Source organism: Peromyscus maniculatus, chromosome 4, assembly GCF_049852395.1.
Source record: "Peromyscus maniculatus bairdii isolate BWxNUB_F1_BW_parent chromosome 4, HU_Pman_BW_mat_3.1, whole genome shotgun sequence".
Taxonomy (NCBI): domain Eukaryota; kingdom Metazoa; phylum Chordata; class Mammalia; order Rodentia; family Cricetidae; genus Peromyscus; species Peromyscus maniculatus.
The window spans coordinates 128766950-128783740 of NC_134855.1; the positions used below are offsets into that span (position 1 = coordinate 128766950).

Sequence of the window (16791 nt, forward strand, 5' to 3'; positions counted from 1 at the left end):
GAAAGGCACCAGAAAACAGGATGGATACCCAGACAAGGGGTAGAGATACCACACCACAAAACAACTGCAAAATCTAGGTAGTTAGTAGATGGCTGCACTGCTTCAAGTTTTTCATAACCAAATGTCAAAAATAATCAAAATTAGCACTATTATTCTTATCTAATCAAATCACAGCCTTTAAAGCAGTTCTGTCATGGTGTTTTAGACGATACTCGCTGGTCAGCTGTTGATCATAACCATAGCTAGCGATCATTGGTATTCTTTGCTCAGCTCAGCATCTTTGGGCCGACCCTGTAAAGTCATTGTCACTGCACTGACCACTCCATTTCACCAAGAGGGAAGTGGTGCCCTGGGAGACCACACAGCCTTGCCAAACCATCAGCCAGGAGGCTATTTTGAACCAGCGAGAACCAGACGTAAAAACATGACAAAGGCCATTGGTGCCATTCAGGGAGATTCTATCTACAGGTCACCTGAGACTCCCGGGTTCTGTTTATATGCAGCTGTCCGAGCCACCTGTAAGCTTCCTGGAACCAGAAAAACGTATCAGCATCACCATTGCCTATAACAACTACCTTCCTGTTTTCTTTGCAGTAGTGGATATTCAGTTCAGGACCCAGCTCCACCATTTAGCTGTATCTGCAACCCTTGTGTTTTCTTAGTGTATTGTTTTGGGGTGACGTGTGTGTGTGTGTGTGTGTGTGTGTGTGTGTGTGTGTGTGTGTGTGTGTGTGTGTGTGTGTGTTGAGACAGAAGCTTTCCAGGTAACACAGGCTGGTCTCACACTTACCATCTTAAAGCTTCCTGTCCCGTGTGTTAGGATAATAGGTGTGCACCACCATCCCTAGCCATGGTCAGGGGTATAGTGTAGCTCAGTGGGAGGGCACCTGCCTGGCATAACCAATGTCCTGAATTTGATCCCTAGCAGAACACCAAAATATATTTAAAAAAAAAAAAAAAAAAAAAAAAAGCGAGTAAGAATCTGGAGCTTGACCTTTGAGTCCACCAGGCTTGTGACTATCCTAAGTCATCCTGAGTGCCACCCCACACGGCATCACATGAAAGGAAATCACATTATTTCAGAGGGCATGTGGTAAGTACGTGTGTGTCTGTCTACTGGCATAACAATCAGCAGCAAGTCAAACACCTAAAATGGCCAGGAAAGGGCTAACTAGGCACCTCCACACACTCGCTGCAGTTACAGAGTGTGTATAACACTTTGCCCTAACGACAGGCACAGCCATCCTGTTCTAAGCCCTCAGAGACCAACCAAAGCACTTTGGACAAATTCTGCATGTCTATAGAGGGGCAGCTTAGTAAACACTTCACTTGTGCTCAGAAATTCGTCTGTCTAGCAGGGAGCTCCTTCATTCCCATCAACCTCAAGTCTCTCTTGACTTTAATGAGCTGGCTGCAATCCTGAGCATTCCATGTGGTTTACTTTTAACTTCCAACCACAAATCTCAGCAGCTCACAGACTGCCAAATACTGCTGCATCCGGCCACAGGTCATTCCTAGTGACCTGCCTATCAGCAGTTCTGAGCATACCTGGGATGGGATGGGGGTTGGGGGCGGGGGGGGGGGGGGGAGCACCAGTTCTTCAGGCAGCATCAGGGCAGGACCCCAGCTGTTTAGTTAGTGCCTCTGGCCTGCCACACATGGTGTTCATCTTTTAATGAATGACAGTACCCAAGCAGCTGCCTCAGCCCCTTTTAGAAGGATGTATGTGGACATGCAAACAGAGGTGGACCCAAAGTCCTTAAGAAGCCGCAGAACTAGCCAATTCGGACAAGCAACATTCCCAAGATCACCTGTACAGAAGCCAGCTAGGAATCTCCTCATCTAATCTGGTAGATTCTAGGCTCCTGGCAGTAAGATGTTGTTGGTCTGTGGGTCACATGGAGGTTGAAGCCAGATACCAAAGAAACCAACACAGGTCCTGAGCTCAGCCCAGCAAGGGAGAGAGGGTCAAAGTATGTCACAGCCCTCTAGCTATGAAGGCTGCAATATGCCTGGGGGCTGGTAGGATGGGTAGAAGGGGTGAGTGGGCCAGGAGCACCACCAGGGGCTACAGAAGATTGTCACCTCGGGGCTGGAGAGTTGGCTCATGGTTAAGAGGTGGCCCATAACCAACTCTGGCTCCCGGGGATCCAGTGTCCTCTTTTGGACTCTGCGGGAACCTGCACTCTCATGCACATACCCACACACATACATACATGCTGTAGAATGTCTTTCTGTACGCTGTGAATACGTGCTATTTTGATTGGTTGATAAATAAAGCCATTTGTCCTATGGCAGGGCAGGATGGAGCCAGGCAGGAAAATCCAACAGAGGTAGTGAAAGGAGAATGGAAGAGGCGGAGGAAACGCCAACCCGCCATCCAGGGAGCAGCATGTAATGGCACACAGGTAAAGCCACAGAACACATGGTGACATATAGATTAATAGAAACGGGCTGAGTTTAGTTATAAGAGCTAGCTAGCAAGAAGCTTGAGCCATAGGCCATGGCCATACAGTTGGTAATTAATATAAGCCTCTGTATGTTTATTTGGGTCTGAGTGGCTGTGGGGTCAGGTGAGACCAGAAAAAAATCTTCTGGCTACATATACATAATTTAAAAATAATCAAAATACCTATTTTTAAGTCACCTTGCTTTCTATGAAAGGCAGCCTGAGCACTGTATGCCAGGATTGATTTTGGCCTGGAATAAAACTAGAATTCCAGAAGCAAATGGAAAATGAGTGTCCAGTTACCCCCAAGTTACCTCAGCGTCCACAAGTAACTGCTATGCTCAGAACCCTAGCCTGAAACTGTTTCTATGAACACTCGTTCTATGTCCTGTCATTCCCAGGTCCCAACTACCATGCCATCTCCCTGCCCCCAGGACACGGTGTTCTCGCTCATCAGTTGACTCTCAGCTTCATCTCAGAGAGACTTTCCCTCACTATTCAGCCTGAATATTCTGTCATGCTTTGGTTGTTATTGCAACATACTCTAACCAGTAGTAACTGATATAAAGGCACGAAACAAGTACTTGCTAGATGACTGATTGGATAGGCAAAGCCTGAAGCTACCTGAAGGAGAAAAATCATACTCAGAAGACCTGATGAGAAGAAGACACAGAACACATAGTGGGCCAGAGGCCTCACTGTAAAGGTAAATTGTGTCTTTAGCCAAAAGGATTTTTTTTTCCAGTGCTAGGGATAGAACCTGAGGTATCATATCTGCTAGGCAAGCATGCTCACTGAGTTACACCTATCCTCAGCTAATGACACATCAATGAAGAGGCAATATCCTCCCTGCTGGACCACAGCATCTGTGAGCAAAAGACAACCCAGAGGCAATAGCTTCAGACAGCCAGTCATCTGAGTACCCATCTAAATCACCACCAGTCTATGGCCAGATTTCCCGGAACACTCCCTACTTCATCTAAAACCTTGGTGCTTCATCACACTCTTGCCCAGACAAGTGATATCAAAGCATATCAGCCTTTTAAAACGTTTTTTTAAAAACTTGTGTTATTATCATCCCACCCACCACCCCCATCATGACGTATATAGAGAATGACCAGTAGCTGGCATTGATGACAGAGTAGTTCTTTGCTTCATGTTTAGACCATTACAAGATAACAATGGAGGAAAGGATAGTGGAGGAATCCTAGAGCTAAACTGAGTCAAATCAAGATCTGCTACTATGTTGACTGACCTTGGGCAGGCCCATTAATCTCTTTGAATTTTACATCAATGATAAGAGATACCGGTAGTGAGTGCTCCAAGGGTGTGGTGAGGTCCACATCCAGACTCTGGTAGCTCATAGCTCCCGTGAAAGAGTTTGCCTTGTCTGTCTGAGTAACCTCAGCCCAGGGTTCTGTTGGACAAATATTCTGTGTGCTCTGATACCTGCCACAGCCTGCCTTGTCCACATTTCCTTTTCCACGGATAACAGAATATCCCCAAAGCTGAAACATCTCCCAGTGCTTAGGTAATCCCATGTCCTGAGCCAGACACGGCAGCAGAATTAAGCCAATGCCTCCCCAGTCCCTAACATCGCTACAAGAATCTTCAGACACCAGGTATCACCAAGCAAACACAAAGCCAGAGTCCTTCCAGACTGGGAACCTTTTGTGTTAACGGTCAAAGCAGGGGTCATGCACTTTCCCCAAAACCAAATTGCAGAAAGGTCCAGGTTCCCCCCCCCCTTGGGTGACACACAGTACCTGTAAGTGATCCTCACTTCAGTCCCAGGCTCATCTCTCTCCCAAATCAAAGCTACGGTCTCAGGGGACTTCTGCACATGCTGATCCAGGCAGTTGACTATGCAAAGAAAAGTTAACAGATGTTATTCTGGATGCTGTAGAAGAGGGTGGAGTAGGACTTGATCTGCTGTGGCTTATTACTCCTGCAGAGCAGGCTCTCCTCCCACAGAAAGGGTGCTTGCCACTGCTGCAGAAAACGGACACAGTCACTATACAAACATGATCTGTTCTTCAAGGTGACCTTGCAGTCACATCATTCCAGCGGTCCCCACACCGGCTGCATGGTGCATCACCACCCAAGACTCTTTGCATAATAGGTGCTAAGCTGGACATGCCTTTCAAGAAAGTGCTGCTCCCCTCCCCCCTCTGTTGCCCAAGCTCAGTTCACATGACTTGCTGGAAAAACACACACATACACACACACACACACACACACACACACACACACACACACACACACGGCACAAGGTCAGTGGGTTGGTTTACGGAAAACCTGAGGATTAGTGGGCTCAGTTCTGCTGACATCCTGTTCACTGATTATTTGATTTTAAAGGTGAGCCTAACCCGTGCTGGTTCCCACAGTGGCCCCTTCTACCCAACCACGTTTCCACCAGTGGCCTCCAATCTTCAGAGGTGGACTGTGGCAAGTGTCACATACCTTTTTCCAAGAGAACACTGGGACTGAAGTTATCTAGACAAGACAAACCTGCTCACAGAAGCTAAGAGCCACTTGGGATTGCAACAATAACAGTCAGAGCCTGGCTGTGGACAGCGCTCTTGAGGATCCACTACCAGTATTTCTCATCACGGATGGGAAATGTACAGAGATTGAGCAGCCTGCCCAAGGTCGCACAGTAACAGATCGATCGGGGTTTGACTCAGACTAGCTCCAGGGTCCCTCACACTGCCCTCCACTGTCTCCCCGTAATGGCTCAAATGGGCAGCCAAGAGCTGCTTTATGCAGCAGATGGAAGAAAGCTGAGGCCAACCTGTGGCAAAGGAGAGAGGAAGAGGTGTGATTCCACAGACAGATGAAACTTGGAACTGTGGAGAGCAGTGAAGAGCAGGCAGAGGAGAATAGGTAGCTCCTGCCAGGGGTGGAAAACCAAGGCTGTTGGGGAAGAAACTTACAAGCTGGCTTCACAGGTATCAGCTGAACATGCCCCCAGGCTGAGTCTCGTTCACCAGTGTGGTGCTTTGTGTGTGTGTGTGTGTGTGTGTGTGTGTGTGTGTGTGTGTGTGTGTGTGTGTGTGTGTATGTATGTACATGGATACCCAAATACCAAGAGTTTTCATCCTAAAATCATGGTTTCATGGCTTCTAAGCAGCCAGCAATGAGGTCACCCCTTGGTACAGGGCCATGTCCTCAGCTGTCTGCCATGGAGGTGACTCTGAGCTGGTTGTGACAAGTTGGGAAGGGTCACCTGAGAATCAGTGCTACAGAAAGTCCCGAAGGAGAACCAGGACAGGACTGGTTAAGAGCGGAGTGTCTGGGCTGCTCTGGACACCTGAGAGCTAGGGATAAATATAAGTCCTTCACCCACCTAGCTGTGTTGGGAAGCCACAGGAGACATGTCCCATATTCTCACCAGAGAATCTCTACTCTAACCCACCCTGACTTGTGTCATCCTGAAGAGTGGACTGGTCAGATGCAACAGGAAGCAGCCTTACAGAGGTCCTGGTGTCCTAGTGGACCTGCCCAAACCACAGTCACGGAGCTGCAGGAGGGGGCTCAGACCCCACAGAACATCGCCTGCTCCCACAACAGTCAAGGCACCAGCATCCTTGTGCTGCAGGGAGTGACTGAACTGAGACCCTCGGCCCTGCAAAGCCCAGCAAGGTTTCCTGCCTGTTTTATGCCAAGAAGGAAGGCAGGCTGAGTCAGGGGATGAAGAAGGCCGGGCACAGGTGGAAAGCGTCAGGGTACAGCTGGGTGGTCCCGTGGATCACTTCCTGGAGCTGACAGATGGCACAAATCTAGACAGCTCAGAGTAGATAGATCCCCAAATCCAGTGTTCCCCAGAGGCCTCCCACACTGAGAAGATGCTAGACCACTGGCTACCAAGACCCCCAAAGACATTCCCCTCCCTGGTGGACAAGCAGAGTCCAAAGAGCTCCCCCTGCCCCAGGGTCTTTGCACTTGTTTCCCTGCCTGACACTGCCACCCCTCCTGTTCGTGCTGCAGATCTTGGTCTATATTTCTCTCACTGCGCATGTCCTTGTCTGTGAACCCCATGCTTCTCACCCTTGAGTGGGATCAGACTCCCCGAAGAGCTTGTTATCACGCAGGAGCCGAGACCCTGTGAAGCACACCAGCCCCTAGCAGAGCCTGTGCATTTCAAGCAGACAGTCCTGCTGCAGCCTGTCTTGGTAGATGCCTGTGTGTTTACATGGACACCCACTGGATGTAGCTTCCAGATTCCATGGGGATTCCGTTTCTTTCTTCCTAGTTGGGCGGAAGGTCCTCGTTAGCCCTGTGCAACACCTGGCCATGCCTTACTGGCTGGTAGTCTGGAGCTGCCTGAAAAAAAATCCTTAAGTCTGGCCCTTGGCCAGCCACTCACTAACTACAAACAATGTCCTTGTCATTTACATCAAGTCTCAGCTTTTTAATCCACAGGGTGGTGTAGCAACCCCTGACTCTGGGCCAGTCTAAGAATTAGTTGCCCCCACGTGTGTCATAAGATTGCGTCGGAGGATGTCACAGTGTTCCCAAGGAACATGCCAACAGAATAATCCCATTCCTTAAGAGCCCCCACAGTGTGGGGCCTGAGAACCATGGCCCTGAAATGCCATGTTCCCGATGGCTTTTAGCACATATTTATGATTCCTTCTGCTACCTCAGTTACAGGGACGGAAAGATGGGAGGGAGGGGTAGGGAGAAAAGGAAAGAAGCAAAGAGGAAAAAATGGGAGAGAAGAAAATAAAGGGGAGAGAGGAAGTGAAAGGAGGAGAGAGAAGTGAGGTAAGAGGGGGAACGGGAACTTGGGAAGGGAGGAGAGGAGCTGGAGAAAGGAAGCAAGACATGGAAGATTTACCAAATCTCTACATTTAAAAAAGTAACAATCCGAAAAACTGGGCAGTGAGACAAGAAAATTCCACCTTCAAGCATTTACAGGAAGAACTGGGCCAGGGCCCAGCACAACTGAAGGCGGAGCTCAAACCGCACCTCCTACTTTGAGCCTTCCAAGTCCCCAGCACATAGTGAGTCTCTGTCCTCCCACCTCTCAGTGGCCCACACCATGTAACACTTCCTGATTCTGCCCAGGAGTTCCCATTTGGGGGCATGATGCTCCTCCCCACACCATCTGGGTCACAAGGGCCATAAGGTTCCTTTCTCATGGGGACTGGTTGAGATCCACAGTTCTCCCCCAGCCCTGTGGAAATCTTGAGGACGCTGTCCCAATACAGATTTACTTGTTTACTGTGTTAAATAAAAATTATAGGAGACCACTGTGGTCTAAGCTCTAGCACAAACCATACTAAAAATCAGAATGGAGTTGTTCATACTGAAGTTCGCATCACCAAGCTGAAACAGGACTGTTTATTAGACCTTTGGAGAAATCAGGATGGGAGACACAAAAATTGGAGCCAACTTTTCAGTGTGCCTGGTGGTGAAGTCCCCCCCACCCCACCTAATGCTTATACAGAAAAGGAAAGCCAACAGAGCGTAGGTGAGCTGTCCATTATTTTCATATTGTCCTATCTCCCTGTCCCTGCCTTTCGAGGAAAGTGTCTGAAAGAGCCAATCAGTTTTCTCATCTCTATTGCGCCTTTCTCAGCCCTTCCCTGTCTAGAAAAGCCAGCTTTCAATAATTGATATATTTTATGAGACTAAGTGTTGTCCATCTGAGAATGTTAAACCACATCGTTGTAATTCCCACCTTCCAACCATGGATTTGTAATTTGTTTCAGCTCAGGTGCTATGACAACAGGCATTTCCCACTGGTTCTGAGGTTGGGCCTTTGTGTCTCCATCTGTAAAACAGGACACCAACCATTCCACGGTTGCACCATTAAGAATGGGATACGGCCCCTGAGAGCAGGGCGGCCCCTGAGAGCAGGGTGCCTGCTCAGCCGTGGGCTCCATTTCAGTCACTGTAGCACACAGCCCAGCCCAGATCCTAACACAGTCTCTGAGCAGTTAATGCTTGTTAATGAATCAGAGATTTTTAGTTTTACTAACAACACAAAAAATTACAGGAGTGTTGTTACCCCCTTTAGCAAGATGACAGACAATAATGTGGGTTTCAAACTCCCACCCCTCCCCCTTCAGGACTAGGAACGGAATGCAGAGTTCCCTACATGCTAAGTAAGTGCTCAACTACTAGGCCACACCCCTAATCCAAAAGCTCTGATTGGTTGTTTAAATATATCCCCCTCACACCCCTCTCAAATTTTAGTGAACCCAGAACACAAAGCCTCAATCGCCATGAAAAGAAACTGGGGTTGGTAACCACACTGCGGATTCACAATGGCTTTCTTTAAATAGCGGACTTCCCTGGCACATTCTGAGAACTTTCGTCCTGAAAGTTCTATTTGCCAACTTTCCAGAAGCAACTGCTATTTAAAGCAAGTGATGCTTCTGACAAGTGAGAAGAATTCAGATTCTTCCAGAAGCTCCACTTTACGAGATTGGAGCTGCATTTCCATTTGGAGTCCTTTTAAAAACAAGCTTTGCCTGCATTGCATCATCTCAGCATCATCTGGTCTCTGAGTCACTGCCATCGAGGAAAGAGCATCAGCACCATGACTTCTAGCTGTGTGGTGCTCCCAAAGCATCAAGAAGACTGAGGGTAGCACTCAATGGCAAGTGGTGCCTAGCCTGTCTGAGAACCTGAGCTCCATTCCCAGCATAGAAGAAGAAAACACACACACACACACACACACACACACACACACACACACACGAAGTCTCAGTATTCAATGGTTAGTTAAAAATAGTTTAGTTAAGCCAGGCATGGTGGTAACTTTATCTCAGTACTTAGGAGGCAGAGGCAGGTGGATCTCTATGAATTCCAGGTCAGTTTGATCTACATACGACACCTTGTCTCCAAAAAGTTCGTGTACATACTCTTGCTAGAGTAAGAATGCATACGTTGAAATAAATCAGACTCAAGGTCTGGGATTTATAAAATAGGACTAAGATGTGTGTGGTGAAACAACATATACACCATGACCCCCTGGTTTTAGATCTGCAGTTTCCTGGCATCCTGAGTATATATATATATACACAAAGCAAAAATAATTGTGGAGCCCTACAGAAAACAGAGCCAAATGACCAAGGTCAGAAAAATCCTTTTTACATTGTGGCTTTCCAAAGACCCTACTGCAAAGTATGTTTCATAAAGCATTAGAGGCAAGTCAAGGAAGGGCCTGGAGACTGTACCTCCACCTACTCCCCCCACAAGCCAAGGGGCTTCCAACATAACAGCTCACTGTCACAGCTTGGGGACACAGAGTGTGGTTCCTTGAGAGCCATTTAGGCACCTCCTGCTTCCCATCCACCCCAGACTATGGGACTCAAACATGTGGGGTCTACTTCAGGTGGGCACAGTACTCAGCAGCATTCCTGAAGGACAAACTCAGGGTCACTACTTCCACCAAATGTTTCATTAATGATTAACAGCAGCGAGTGGTTAGGGCTGCAATGTGCTAAGGACAGTATCAAGAGCTTTACAAGCTTCATCTCACTTAATCCTAACAAGAGCCCCAGCCAGGTGTGCTGAGAACCACATCTGGTAGGGAAGAAGGGCAAACAAGTACCCTCCCCACCTCAAACGGGCTGCTCACAAGAAGCTTTAATTTCTGCACAATTCTCTTGACCCTCTGGACACAGAACTTTCCATGAACCTGGCCATTACACTGTGAAAAGCCTTATGTAGTCTGGGGAACAAGTTTCAGTTGAGCCCAGCCTGAAATTTCACTTATCACAACTGTCTGAGTCCATTCTCTGAAACTGTGATGAAATAACAGAGGACGACTACCTCTACAAAGAAAAACAATTATTTGTATTGTAATTCAAAGGCCTGCGTCTGGTGGCTTTTTTTTTTTTTTTTTTTTTTTTTTTTGCCTAGGGAGTCCTAAGACAATGCAGAGCATCACATGGTATAAGACATCCGTTATCTCTTCTGGCCTCTCCCTCTTATAAAACACCACGCTCTGACCTAATGTCTCTGCCCTGATAACCTCTCCTAATCCTAGTTACCTCCCTCATAATACCTGACGAAGGCACTTTACTTGGGGAGTTTAGGGGATGAACCATATTCTAAGCAGAGCTCCAACTCAGGCCCTCAAACTAGGACGTGAGAACTAGGCAGAAGAGTCTTGCTTGAGATGTCAGGGAAGGACCTGGGGGGCCCTGTCCAGAGTCCTGACCTAGGACCACAGAGGGTAATAAAACCGTCTGTATCCTGGGCGGGGTTAAATTGAAAGTATGTAACAATGGTAACTACAACAGTGTTCCAGGACACACTATCTTTAGTTCACATAGAAGGAAACATGGGAAGCACAGCAAAGTAAGAACTGAGACCTCAATGTAGCACAAAAGGCGCAGCTGAAGCCACCAAACTATGCTGTACCAAGCACCTGCACCTGGAAGATGCCCAGCTACCAGGTTTCTAAACCTAAGGGTCTAGAGTGGGCCCCAGAATTTGCATTTCTAAAAGCTCCCGGAGAAGGCTGCTGGCCCAGGACCATGCTTTGAGAAGCATTAGTCTGGAGATCCCTGAAAGGACAAGAGTGTCGCTCACACTTTTTGGAACAAGCTGGCATTATCACAAGAGACAAACAGATCTGGTGCAAACAGTTCAACCACTTCACAACTTCCTGGGTGGCTCCCAGGGCAGCGGCAGTCTGTCCCCTTTTCACACCATGACCTCTGGGGTTTGCAGACACTGGGAAAGGACAAGGACACTGCTGACAGTTACGCGGAGAAGCTGCTTTCCTGCAGGTCAGCTTGCTGAAGTTCAGCTTCTGGCTCACACAGCTCTAAAGGTGGAAGAACAGAGGCCAAAGAATTCCTTGAAGACCACACCCAAGCCTCACCATAAGGTTGATACCACTCCTTATCAGCTGCAAACTTGGGTGTACCAGTGGCCTTGGCCTCTTAAGCCTGGGGAGGTTTCCAAAGAAGCCGCACACTTTCTGCCCTCTGCCTTCAGCAAACATTTTTACTCACTTCAAAGGCACATTCCATCAATTCTACAGACCCAAGAACTTCTTCCCCCAAGTTGGAGATTTTGCTGACTCAACTCTAAAGGCAACACTTATCTAGTAAGAGACTCATTTAGATTAAACTTGCCAAGTAATATACAATATGGGGGAAAAATGACTGGTCCAAAGTTTCTTTTAAGGTCTTTAATCTTGCTTGAAGAAAAAAAAAAGACAATACCTATAATATCTGAATATAGTAAATCAGAATTGATACAACTTATTGATTACCAGTAAGTCTGGACAAGATTCTGTATCTCCCAGCACTGTGCTGGCACAGTCAGCTTAACAGATGATTATTACTTCCCTAACCATAAATGGGGAGATTGAGATGCACCAAAGTTAATTCAAGTGAATGCAGCAGACACCAGATTCCTCCACTAACTGGTCCTTGAACAAAGCATCACCTTGCCAGGGGGATCAGTTCCTTTCTTATGCATCTCTGACCCATCCAATCCTCACTCCCACCCCACTGGAAGGCAGAAGTCCCTGAATCCCTGCTGTGTGTGACAGAGGCTCAGCCCCTCTGTCCAGCCCCTCCTTCAGTTCTTGGACTTCTCAGTGCCTCAGTGGTCCTCCAACCTTAGCAGCACCGAATTCAGGCTCTTCAGAAAATAGACAGCTGGTGACTGGTGTGTCCCTTTTGGAGAATGAGGAGGAGGCTACATGGCCCAAGCTGGCCTTGAGCTCGGCCCAGCTCTTTCTGACTCAACCTCCACAGTGCTGGGGTTACCTGCCTTTGACACTGTAAACGTTTGCCTTCGGGGTGCAGTTCTGAGACCCAGAACTTCCTGCCCACACACCCCCGAGAAAGGAGATAACCGGTTCCCTCCCAGCGGCTGGTGCTTTTTCCTTCCTGCACCCACCAGGGCTCTGTTTACACTGCAGGGCTTGTCCCCAGGGTAGCCGCGAACGCTAGCACCCTGCTAGCACCCTAGCACTGTCGCTGACGGTAACAACCTACACACTGCGTTTATCCCGCTGACCTGGGGGCCCCTGAGCAGAAAAGTCTCGACTCTTGGAGCATGCGCTCTCTCCACCTAGGCCTATCTGGGGTCGTAAGCTGTGTGCCCACCGCGCTGGGGACTCCCGAGGTTAAAGTCTGAAGAAAGTGCCCCCAGAATCTGAGCTAGGGTAGGCCACTCTGACCTCAAATTGGCTATCCTCAAGTTTCCCGCTTGAGCCAGCGCTGCAGGTTTGCGCGCGTAGCTGGTGCTCCGCCAGCTGCAGTCTCTGAACCGGGTGGGATGCAGGACAGGGGGACGTGGCGTAAGGATCAGAGTGGGTGAAGCATACTGGAGAAAGGGGCCAAGGCCTGGGGACAGCTGCTACTGACAAGGGGCCTCCCGAGTCTCGGCAGGGACTGAGTTGGTCCCCAGCAACCCACTCACCAGATACATTCAACTGGCCTCCCAGGAACCAGCCGATCTTGCCCGTCCTAAAGTCGCAGTCCCAGACAGTGTGGTAGGGGGTGTCCCAAACTAGTGTGTCACGGGCCAGCGGCCCCCAGAAGGCGGCTGGCTCCTGGGCCGCCTGAGCGCTCAACGCAGGGTATGAGCCCGGCTGCGCTGCCTGGGGAACGCTGCCTAGGAGCCGAGTGGCGGTCGATAGGGACACGCTCAGCAACCACCCCGATTGTCCGGAGCGCCCGTGCAGGCTACGCAGCAGTCGCCCCACACCGCTGCCCAGGCTGCGCGCCGCCATCTCGCCCGACGCCCCACGCGGGTGCAGGAGCCTGAGCGCCCCTAAGAGTCTCCACCGCCCCGCCCCGGCTCCGCCCCCGCGGCCACCACCCACTACTCCCCGGCTTCACTGAAGCAGCTTCCTTGAGCCTGCCCCGGCCCCACCTCTTCTCCCCGCCTGGAGAGGGGTGCGAGCAGTGTGGGGGTGGAGGGTGGGGTGGGGGTAGGGGCGGGATTGCTGTGCACCCAGTGTCAGGCTAGCCTGCGCTCTGGGCTTCAGGTTCCTGTGTTTCTGCGATCGCTTTTTGCAACCAGACAACTTTCCCCGCTCACCACAGCAGCTGCAAGTACGTGGGCTGCCCAGGATCCGGACCTGGGACGTGGGCAGCGCTCTGAGAAAGGAAGGATCAGATTGGGAAAGCGACTAATGGGTCATGAGAGCGAAGAGCACAGATGGTGTGGATGAACAGTCAGTCGGTTCTGCATTCCAGAGCCTGAAGTCAAATCTTTCCTCCCTAGGCGACCTCCTGAGAACGAATCCCTCTCCCAATGGTGCTGTCCTGTACCACCACTCCACTCACACATAACTGACCTCTGGAGGACTGAAAGGCTGATAAACAAGCCTGGGGGCCTTCAAGCCCGAAAGAAGGTGCTATGAAGGCCAGAGTCCAGGGACCGTATTTATGTTACCCAGCTGAGGACCCCTGTCCTGGCAGATATCAATCGCTTCTTTCCCTGGGAACCTTCGCTGATTTGAGATGATGGGAAGCTATGTTGAAGAATAAAATCAATGTTCTCAGCACGTCTAGCCTGATTGACACTATGCACCATCATATCCGTCATGGAGAGGAAGGTTTTGTTATTGAAGAATCAAGAATAGAAAGAAATATGTCTCTACCAAGTACTTAAGAAGTGGTATCAGCCGGGCGGTGGTGGCGCACACCTTTAATCCCAGCACTCAGGAGGCAGAGGCAGGCGGATCTCTGTGAGTTCCAGGCCAGCCTGAGCTACAGAATGAGTTCCAGGACAGGCTCCAAAGCTACACAGAGAAACCCTGTCTCGAAAAACCAAAAGAAGGAGGAGGAGGAGGAGGAGGAGGAGGAGGAGGAGGAGGAGGAGGAGGAGAAGGAGAGGGAGGAGGAGGGGGAGGAGAAGGAGGGGGAGGAGGAGGGGGAGAGGGAGGGGGAGGGAGAGGAGGAGGAGGAGCTATCAAGAAATTCCTTTTAGATTTTCCAATGTTGTGGAGTACAGGTTTTTGAAGTATGACTTAATGATTCTCTGGATTTCCTTGGTGTCATTATGCCCCTCTTTTCGTTGCTGATTTTGTTAATTTGGATATTCTCACTCTGCTTTTTAGTTAGTTTGCATAAGAGTTTGTCTGTCTTGTTGATTTTCTCAAAGAACCAACTAAGAAGTGAATACATAATAGAAATTAAGCACTAGGGTTGGGGGATTTTCAAAAACTGGTTTGTTGAGTTCTTTGGGCTGGCAAAGACTCCTTCCTGTTGGCTGTGACAGCTGCAGATAGGTCATTCATTCTCTTGGAGGGGGACACTGTGGGTGAGCTGCTGAGGCACAGTGAAGCATCCCGGGGGTCCCAGCTATTCGGGCAGCTGAGGCAGCAGCAATCACTCACTGAAGAGTCTGAGAGTAGCCTGGGCAGCATTGCAAGACTCCGCCTTAAGACACAAAACCAAACCAAAACTTGGCTAGGGCCAGAACCAAAACATAGTAGAACAAAAGGTTATATAGTGCTGGAATAAACAAGGAAGCAGCCCAAACTAATAAAAGAGACGTACAAAAGAGCACGTGGCTGGCTAATGGAAGAGGAAGGCAGCACCCAGCACCCCCAAGTATACCATCAGCCCCCCCTTTTAGCTGGACATATAAAATTATAAGTAAGAGAAAGCTCAGACTCAGCCAGGGGGGTCTGAGAGGTGCCCACCAACACTTCCTCTCCTAGTGTGCACTGGGAACTTTCCTGCTCCATCAAGATGAGGAGGCTGAGTTGGGGGGGGGGGGGGTGGCTCAGTGACAGAACTCAGGCCTAGCATAAGTTCTATCCCCCCCCCCATACACCTAGCCCTCTAAAAAGATGAGGATCCAAGCTTCCTCCCGTTAAGTCTGGGTTGACCTCCTAGCTTTACTCCATAGGACCTGGCAGAAGTGATGCTTTGAGAATTTTTGGCCAGACCCTGAGGCCTTGGCAGCTCTGAGTACTGCTTTTTTGTGTCCCAGCTGCCATGCTGTGAGGGAGCTGGCCCTGCCTTCCGGAGGCGTCGAGCCCACAGAAAGAATGGAATTGCACTAGACCATAGCCAGGACCAGCTCTGGACAGAGGTGCATCCACCTTGGATGCTCTGTACCAGGTCTGAGGACCTCACCCTCAGCACAAAAGATCTTCCTGGTGATTTGCAAGGTTGGAAGAAATCTCAAACAGCCTTAACTTTCTTAGTCATAGCTAACTGACACAAGAACTACTCCTTGTGGTGATATTTTATTTGTGCTGAAATGTGGTGATATTTTATTTCTATGTTAATAAATAAAGTTTGCCTGGAGATCAGAGGAAATAGCAAGCCATTTTAAGTAAACACAAAAGTCAGGCAGTGGTAGCACATGCCCTTAATCAGATCACTTGGCAGGCAGGGTCTCTGTGTGTTCAAAGCCATACTAGAAAAGAGAGCCAAGCGTGGTGACACACGCCTTTAATCCCAATACCAACCATAGAGACCTGGAGGTCTGTACAGACAGGTAGTGACAAGGAAGTGAGGTAGCTGGGCTAAGAGCCAATGAGAGGGCAGAACAGCAAGGCAATAAAAGCCTGGATAGACAGGAAGTCGTGGCATTTTGGGAACTGCAAAGCTAGTGAGGTAAGGTTGGTTGGTGGCTCTCACTGCTTCCCTGATCTCCCAGGCTTTCACCCCTATATTTGGCTTCGTGGGGTTTTTTTTGTTTGTTTGTTTTTTGTTTTTTGTTTTTTTTTTTTCCAAGACAGGGTTTCTCTGTGTAGCTTTGCGCCTTTCCTGGAACTCGCTTTGGAGACCAGGCTGGCTTCGAACTCACAGAGATCCGCCTGCCTCTGCCTCCCGAGTGCTGGGATTAAAGGCGTGTGCCACCACTGCCCGACTCGTGTTTTTTATTTAATAAGACCACTTAGAAATTCGGCTACAACTCCTAAAATGTGAGCCCTCCTTTTTACCAGTTTCTACATGTCATCCCTGCACTGGTTGCATTTCCTCTCTTTGTCCTCATAGCGCTAGAGTGTCAGCTCTCACCTGTCAACTTTGCCCTCCAGGACCCCTGGAGACAAGAGTTAGTTCTCATCCTTCAAGCTGGAACCTGTAGCCAGAACCTTTCCTCCAACTTCAGCCCATATTCAAATGTTAGGTTTTGCTTTTGATGTTTTGAGGCAGGGCCAGCCTCAGATTTGACCTTGAACTTCTAAACCTCCTCCCTACCTGCACTTCTTGGATGTCACAGGTATATGTTACCATACTTTGTTTATGGAGTGTTAGGATCCAAACCTAAGGCTTCAAGCATATTTGGCAAGCATTCTACCAACTGAGTGCATGCCCAGCTCCTACTCAAATGTCTAATCAACTTCTTGAATAGATCACATCCTGAAGACGCTTTCTCAAACACTG

At 49.1% G+C, this 16791-nt stretch overlaps 1 protein-coding gene across 1 annotated transcript in view; it reads right to left on the reverse strand.

Moving 5' to 3' along the window:
* The window catches only part of Acss1 (acyl-CoA synthetase short chain family member 1), a 50428-nt gene extending 37129 nt beyond the window's left edge, over positions 1 to 13299 (reverse strand). Inside the window, exons 1-2 of the mRNA XM_006985530.4 lie at positions 12857 to 13299; positions 4216 to 4312 (exon numbers count right to left, since the gene is read on the reverse strand). Of these exons, the coding sequence (XP_006985592.1) occupies positions 4216 to 4312; positions 12857 to 13169 (410 nt within the window). The 5' untranslated portion in view covers positions 13170 to 13299. The remainder of the gene's footprint in view (positions 1 to 4215; positions 4313 to 12856) is intronic.
* Between the last annotated feature and the right edge of the window lie 3492 nt (positions 13300 to 16791).